Here is an 8,089-nt window from a genome sequence, read left to right as displayed (position 1 = left end):
TCGCCCCTCTCTACGTTGCGGCCCTTCTTATACTTATTGCCAAAATTTTGAAGTTTTTACTTTCTTGCTTTCTCCTTCCAAAACATTATCATTCCTTCCGGAACATCATCATTCTGAGCGGTAAAAAACAGTAGCACCGAAAGCTGCCGGAAGTCCGCCTTGACGTAAATCTCGTCATACCTGATGAGACAATGAGGCTTCGTTAGCATCTACCGTATTTTGCCGTTTGTCACGATTTGGAGGCTTCTCTAAACAAAAAACTCGGACAGATTTAACTCTTCGGCCACACCCCTGACCGAAGCATTGCGTCTCTTCTTAAACGCTTTCACGACACGCTTGAAATCTTGACATTAATAGAGCATCCATTCTGACCGCATTTATCAATTCGCGACGCTGCTTTTCGGGTGACGCCAGTTTTTCCACTTTTCGAAAAACTCTCAGTAGCAAAAATATATTGTAAACAAGACACTCTGAACTAAAAAAACAGAAATTTTCTACAGCTTTTTTTTCGTGATGTATTTTGATGTGGAACACTCTTCATTTAATTTTTTTTTGTTTGTTTCAACTTCTGAAAAAATCTCAAGTATTACAGAGTAGAGATGGTCGGGTTTGGCTTTTTTCAATCCCGTACCCGATCCGTACACGATTTTTTTTTTGGTTAAAACCCGAGCCTGAAACTTATTTTTTTTGATCAACTCCGAGCCCGGCCCGAACCCGAAAGTTTCATTTTTTGCAAAAAGTACCTGTTGTGAAATGTTGTAAAAAAAAAACATTTTTATATGACGAGACATTGCGAGGATGAATATTCTCAAAATATACTGACTAAACGAAACTGCTTTGCAAACTGCTATCGCTGTAAAACTGCAATACTAAAATCTTGTGTCCGAATGTCACCGGTACGGACTTGGAATGAAAATGATGGTGAAATGTTAGAATAGTACCTTTTATATCAAAGCTTCGTCAATTACCGACTTAGAAAGTAGCAGCATAAGAAATGGTAAGGAAAGTAAAACATTTTTGAAAGCGGTCCCTGACACGTTCGTAGTCTACACACTTCTATAAGTGAGAGTCAAATGACATGTTACACCGCTGTGCTTCACCCTGCTATGAGCAGCGATATCGGCAGATCAGGTAACACCACAGGTGAGCAACACTGAACAATAAAGAAGAGCACCTCAGCTGGCTTTCTTGTGCGGCCATTGTTGTTTGGGGCTCAATTCGTCATAATGGGGGTACTGTCAAACTATGATAATAAGATAAAAATTCAACTTCCTACTTCAGTTACATCATTTTGGGGCATCAAAAAGTGCCCGTTGCCGATGATTCTTGTTCTCTGGTTACTTCGGGCAGAATTTTCAACCATTTTTGGCATTTTTGCAGCTACCAAGTTTTCTTTACAGCTGTCAGATATACAAGTGCAACCCGGCACGAGTTGACCGGTACTTTTTGCTTTTTTTTACCTTTCATAAATTTCCAGTAAGCGCGGCGAGATAAACAACAACAACAAATTGTTCCAAAGTCAGATCGGTTGTATACTTTAGTGTCGACTGTGCATGAGAAGTAAACTAGTGATTGGTTGCTCGATATAATATAGAAAATCTACGTTATTTACCAAATTTTTATAACAGTGGCTCAATCAATTGGTTGTTTTTGGTACAACAACTAAACCGTAAAAAAAAATCTATTCGATTGATGCCAAAACCTCGATAATCTGATAAAAAATGACTGAAATATAAGCGCTCTAATTGTGACCACTATTTGGATGGTTGAATTTCTTGATTTTCAAATCAGGCACCTAACTTCCAGATAGACGTTGTGCTACGTCAAAAATATGTACCCAAAAACTCAAAATAGTTGCTCAAGAAAGATTACAGCTTTTGAATCATTTATGTGACTTTAGGAGCCCCTAGTGTATGCAGAAGTGCGTGAAGGCGTCGCATAGTAATTGCCTGGGAGGGAGAAACGGACACGAAACTGTGTGAGTGTCAAAACGAACCAGGATGAGCTGTCATTGACTGTCAATTTAAACCAAGGGAAAAAAAGCATTTTTTTGTTATGAGTATTGTTATAACTGAAAGGTAAAAAATATTCATCGCCAACGGTTTTTATATTATTGTCGTTTTACAAAATATTTTGGTTTATTTTCACATAAAATAATAAATTTCATAAGCTTTCAGCAATAACCATGTTAGCGTACTCCGATTTTTAAACTTGCGCCTTTCTGGATTGAAGGCTTCAATTACAATTTCGAGCACACTTCATCACGGTCGAATGTTGATTCTCGTTTCACAAAATAGTGAGATGCAGGATTGTAAAATTTTCGCAACTGCACGAAACCCCGAAAAGTCTGCCTCACAGGTTATGCTCTCGCACACATTTTTAGAAAATCTGCGTGCGCAAATATATATAAACTCAAAATTCCGAAGAAACTTTTATACAACGGCAAATTGAAAGGACACAGACTCGAAAATTTTGTTTTTTACAGACAGAATTTGCAAATTCTGTATACCAGATATTACTGAAAACTTCGTTTGAGTCATGCATGCGTTACAACAAAAAGATAGTTACACGCTATCAAAAAACGACGCATGTGCGTGTTGTTGTTTTGAGTGTAGTATTCGTTTCACCCTCACAGGTAATTGCTTGCCGGGTTCGCCGGTTTAACGTTATGTTTACGAGAAAACTCATTTAAGTCTATGAAAAAGCTATCTGTTTTAAGGGGCACCAAAATTCACAGAAAAGGTTAAAAAGCTATAATCTTTGTATTTACCAGTGTATTCAATTTAGTGCATGGGCAATAGGGTGCGACAAAAAATGAATGTTAGCTCCCATGCCCTTTTCGTGTTCCTTATGGGTCCCATAGCAACTGTGTAACTTTTCGGATCGATCGGTGAAACGCCCGATTTGCGCCCGATTTTAAAAGTTTCCATACGATTTTATATGGGAAAATCCACTTTTTCAATACTTATTCTCTAGAGATGTCAAGTTGGCTCTTAAAAAAATATCAATACATGATATTTGTAGGAAATTTTCCTGGGAAAAACTCTTCTGAAGACCGTGAGGCGCTACGATGCTTGTAGAAACAGCTATTCACCCCAAACTGATTGAATGTCTGACGGACGGCTCACCATTGAAATTTTTCAGCAACACTGCTACAGCATGCTGCTTTTGCAAACTTGCTTAAGTATGAGAAATAATTTCGCGTGGAATTAATTTTCAAAGTGTGATTTTTGCTCATAGTATCTTCGGGGAAGCCTCCAAGATAAATGTCTGACCATGTCATTTCTCATCACATGGTTGAATTTGCAACAGCAGCATGCTGCAGCAGTATTGCTAGTAAAATTCAATGGTCAGCCGTTCGTCAGATATTCAATCAGTCTGGGGTGAATATCTTTTTTCACAAGCAAGGTAGCGCCTTGCGGTCTTCAGAAGAGTTTTTCGCAGGAATTTTTTTTATAAATATCATGTATTGATATATGTTTTGGAGCCAATTGGACATCTCTGTACAAAAAGTTTTGAAAAAGTGGTTTTTCCCATATAAAATCGTATGGAAACTTTAAAAATCGGGCGCAAATCGGGCGTTCCACCGATCGATCAGAAAAGTTACACAGTTGTTATAAGACCCATAAGAAACACGAAAAGTGCATGGGAGCGAAAAAAAAACACCATCGCTTTTTTCCCATATAACCATGTCCCAGTCTAATGGGCAACCATTCGTTTTAAATTAACCCCGCAAATAAATCGAATTGAGCTGGTATTTTTTAACGACAAGAATTTATATATTTTACGCTGAGACATTCGTTCTCTGTCATTTTATTCCTTGATGATTACCCTAGTTTTAGTATTTTTAAACTATTTAAACTAGAAGTGTTAGAACAATTATTTCGTGACGATTAAATAAAATTTTATCGAATATGTAATTGTATTGAATATGTAAACTTTCAATACAAGAATTGTGAATATTTTTCAAACGACAACAATTGCAAAACCACTAGAGAAGGAAGATTTGCAGGTCCGTGTAATTAGCGCCATTTCAATGATGAAGCATAACCTTAGCGCTGCAAGGGAGATTCGTCTTCTACTAACCATCCACAGCGCCAACTATACAAATCTTCATTGCTCTGTTTTCTCACCCAAGACACGCACCATACCATAATGAATACATGGAAACGAAGTAAATAAGCTGCCAGTTGTGCACGTTATTTTGTTTTGATCTGATTATGTAAAGAAACAGTCAGTAATGGGTGTAACTTTGTAACTAATTCAAGAATTTGAGGAAAATAAGCACGAAATGTTCGATAACACTACTGTAACTTCTACGGAAACAAAACCGGCACCCCAACAAACGGAAATGACTGTCGAGGAACGCAAGTATCGCTTTAGAGGTATGGAAATAATTAAGTAAAAGTTAAGGTACATAAATGTAAAATCAAACCACCAACCTTTCAGCTGCTGCATTTTTGACAGGAGTCGCCGGTATTTCGGCAATCGTTGGCTTCGGTAAAACAATAATGACCGCAAAAAAATCCGACCCACAATTTTTTGACAAAGGTGTACAGGGCAGCATCGCAATGCGTGAAACGGGCGCAGGACTAGCCTTAAGGGCGTTCGGTTGGGGCACGCTGTACGCCTTCCTGGGCACTGGTACTATTTGCTACGGTATCTGGAAGCTGTCTGGAGCTACAAATGTGCATTCCTACAGGTTCGAGTGATTTGGGTTAACTTTATACAACTTGTTTGGTTTTAGATGCGAGAATTTAGAGAATCAATCGGTAAAATATTACCACGGATACCAAAGAACGACCCACCAAAAAGTAGAACGGAATTTGATGGACTGACGGATCTCATGAAGTATTTATCTACTTGGGGCAAGAAAGAAAAATAGATTTAGTGAATTAATATATTCAAATTCTTCTATTTGAAAATAAATCAACGAAGTTGAAATGATATATATTTTTAATCGGCAATCAGTACACTTTAGCATGATACATATATACTATGCGATGGAATCAACGGATAGCACAGGCAGATTTACTTGAATAAATCGAATCCGTCGTTGATCAAATCGTCGGTTCTGAAAACAGAAATAATTAAATAAATTCCTTTCAAAACAACAATTACTTTACGTCATTATCAGTGAATCGTTGGCACTAATCAAAGATTCAACGTCTGGTCCCTCGCCGAAACATAGCAAACTTTTGTTTACAGAATTTGGCCCCATAGAATCCTGCAGAGTGGAAACAGTGCCGCCGATACGGAAGCTTAAATCGTTACTAGCTGATGACTCCAACCGGAGAGAGCTCATCATTCCTTCGATATCTGGTAGCGGCGAGGAAGCACCATTGTAAACCGAGTTGGATGAACTGCTAGAAATATTGTGCACCAGATTCCATACATTCTCGTTATGTTCAATTGTTATTCTAGCGAGTTCTTTTTTAAACTTTTCCGCTTGTTCGAGAGCCTTCTCCAGCGCTTTTCGTATCTCTTGCATCTCTCGACGGATATCTATCATTTGCCTATGAAAAACAATATTAACCAAATTCAATCAATTCGAATTCGATTCAAACTCACTGTTGTAGTTCCTTAAACTCATAGTCGCGCAGCAAAATGTCTCTCTTCTTCAGACACTCGTAGACCGCCTGTAGCATATCGATGTGCGATTTCTCGTGCGTAGCTTTCTCCAATATTTGGGCACGGACAATCTCGTAACGTCCGTCCAAAGCCTTCAAATTGAAAGGATCTTGCTGTTCGTAATCCTTCAGCAATTGGTGGCAAACGGAGAGCCGACTGCGCTTAAGGACGGATTCGTAACGTAAAGTTATCTTGTCTGCTATTTCTAGCAGTTTCAGGATACTAGTTTCCATGTGAGTACATCGTTCTTCCCACAAAACGATGGTTTTCTGCAGCAGTTCGTCAGAAAACTACAAAATGATAACTGATACTTTAAATCTGATAAAAATATGATAATTTAGCTTTACCTTTCTCTTAACCATTTTGTCCCTGGTATAACCCAGAGCCAACTTATGAAATTCCAATCCGCCACTCATTCCATAAGTAATTTTATTTAGTCGGCTCACTTCAACCTTGTACTTAACGATCTCTTCGTTAAGCATCAACCCGTAGTTTTTTATTCCCTCCAAGGCCAGGATATACGAGTGCTGCTCTTTCGTCACGAAATAATGTGCATTCGCAGCAAACTGGCGGAGCATGTGAGGCTTTAGTTTAACCTTTATGTTTTGAAATACATCTGTTACACTTTTTGGTATTTCCGGTTTCAAATCCGGCTGTATTATGGCACCTTGTTTATTAATTATGAAAAGCATAGGTTTCTCGTAGAAGCCCGGCAAATAGAGATCAATGGGTTTGGTGTCTTCTGCAATGCGGTCTAGCTTTTGCTCCAGTGGTAGAACGAACTCAATTGCATCTTTAGGGATACCCGTTACTTTTGTGACAGTTTGTCTTACCATCTCAAAGGTACTGCTTTCGCTAATTTCGACACTCATTAGTCGAAAATCGTACAGAGAAAAGATAGTTAGTAACTTCTTTTGTAGAATCGTGTCCAGCAGTGAGAAAATTTTGAGCACTTGGACCGGTTTACTGTCGGCAAGTTTAACCGATCTCAGCTGTTGTTCAGTCAATTCTTCATCTCCAACCTGAAAAACATGTCCTCGCTGCTTTGGGTTCCACTCTAAGGCCAAAACTAACCACTTTTCTAGGTGTTGCTTCAAACCAGGTGCAATGTAGTTCTCTAAAAATAGTTCACTATGGTAGGTGTAATTATCACGGTTGTCCTCCGTGATAGCTATATGCATGGACTTTTTCTGCTGAACGTGCATCATCCATTTAGCAACTGAGGTGTGGGGAATAAACGGACGTATGCCGCAAATAATTTCGAACGCTATGATTCCCATGGACCAGTAATCTACGGAGCAATTGTAGCGATCACAATAGATAAGATCAGGCGCAATGTATTCTACTGTGCCTACTAGGCTGGCATTCAAGCTTTGCTTGTCCAGTGCCTTTGCGTATCCCAAATCAGTAAGTTTATACACGGTGCGATTGCCCTCTTGCTTAAGTACGATATTTTCCGGTTTGATATCGCGATGGGTTATTTTCAAACTATGCAAGCAAGAGATAGCATTACGAAGCGAACGTAGAATTTCTCTTACTTCCAGCTCTTTTAAACCACTGCAACTGATGGGCCGGTTTAGAACTCGCCTTAGGTCTCCACCTTCGCAAAACTCCATGCAAAGTATTGGTAGCTTATTTGCCGAATACTTTGCCAGTTCTCTAAGAAAGCTCTCCGGTTGAACCTGGATCGTACGCACAATATTTTCATTTCGAACTTTGTTAGTCATCAGCGAAACTTCGTTCTGCCATCGTTCACAGTGCTTATCCGTCATTTCGCTTTTATCGTGCAGAATGTGGAACTTTTTTATCGCTACCAAAAATAGAGTTATATGAGAATTTATAGTTTAAAAAAGTATTTTTTACTTACCCACCATCTCCTTCGTTTGCTGATTTTTCCATAATGTCACTACTCCAAATCCACCGCTACCGAGGCTTTTCTCACGATACCAATCACCGATAACCGGCGGATCCTCAGTTTGAGCGAACATTTTTTACTGCTACAGAGAAAATTAGTCATCCACTCGGGCCTCTAATTCGAACTGCGTGAATCTGCATCAGGAAGTGAAGAACACAAACTTTTGCCGCTCACGGTAAAAGGCAGCCGCTGAATATTGATATCTATTTTTAACCGTATACACTGGGAGCAGATTATAGTCTCTGGCGGCTAAAGTTGCGATACCGCGCCCAATGCGTGAATTGCGTTCTAATTTTAAAATCTTGCACTGTTGGTAAATTTTTAGCTTCCAGGCAGCTGATTTGCTTGCGAATACGCATAGCAAAACATAGTAGCTGAATGAAATAACGAAAGCAACGGCGGATGACAGCCATGATTTGCTCAACCCCCTGACAACACTGCAGTGAACTGAATGAAACTTTTTTTCAGCTGCAAGGAAACTTTAGAAAATTGATTGGGTCATTTACTCAGAACAGTTTTTATATTTTTTTACTCTAGGGTAAT

The 8,089-nt window shown here is 39.0% G+C and overlaps 2 protein-coding genes across 3 annotated transcripts; one reads left to right on the top strand and one right to left on the bottom strand.

The window, feature by feature from the left end:
- The first annotated feature begins 4,173 nt into the window (after positions 1-4,173).
- Positions 4,174-5,117, top strand: LOC129727238 (transmembrane protein 242). The gene is made up of 3 exons (XM_055684840.1): positions 4,174-4,385; positions 4,450-4,688; positions 4,748-5,117. The coding sequence occupies exons 1-3, from the start codon at positions 4,292-4,294 to the stop codon at positions 4,883-4,885; spliced, it is 471 nt and encodes a 156-aa protein (XP_055540815.1). The 5' UTR covers positions 4,174-4,291; the 3' UTR covers positions 4,886-5,117.
- On the bottom strand, positions 4,887-7,923 carry LOC129727237 (inhibitor of nuclear factor kappa-B kinase subunit alpha). Of its 2 annotated transcripts, none has more exons than XM_055684838.1 (5): positions 7,499-7,923; positions 5,979-7,441; positions 5,572-5,921; positions 5,127-5,516; positions 4,887-5,074 (listed from the first exon to the last, which is right to left on the bottom strand). In XM_055684838.1, exons 1-5 carry the CDS (start codon positions 7,617-7,619, stop codon positions 5,032-5,034), a joined length of 2,367 nt encoding a protein of 788 aa, XP_055540813.1. In that variant the 5' UTR covers positions 7,620-7,923; the 3' UTR covers positions 4,887-5,031. The 2 variants fall into 2 exon arrangements, with proteins under 2 accessions (XP_055540813.1, XP_055540814.1); XM_055684839.1 differs by having other exon boundaries at positions 7,503-7,923.
- Positions 7,924-8,089: the final 166 nt, after the last annotated feature.

The sequence above is a fragment of the Wyeomyia smithii genome, chromosome 3 (genome assembly GCF_029784165.1).
Source record: "Wyeomyia smithii strain HCP4-BCI-WySm-NY-G18 chromosome 3, ASM2978416v1, whole genome shotgun sequence".
NCBI classification, from domain to species: Eukaryota; Metazoa; Arthropoda; class Insecta; order Diptera; family Culicidae; genus Wyeomyia; species Wyeomyia smithii.
Note: the sequence above shows the minus strand (reverse complement) of the source record. Positions and strands in the feature narration are given on the sequence as shown.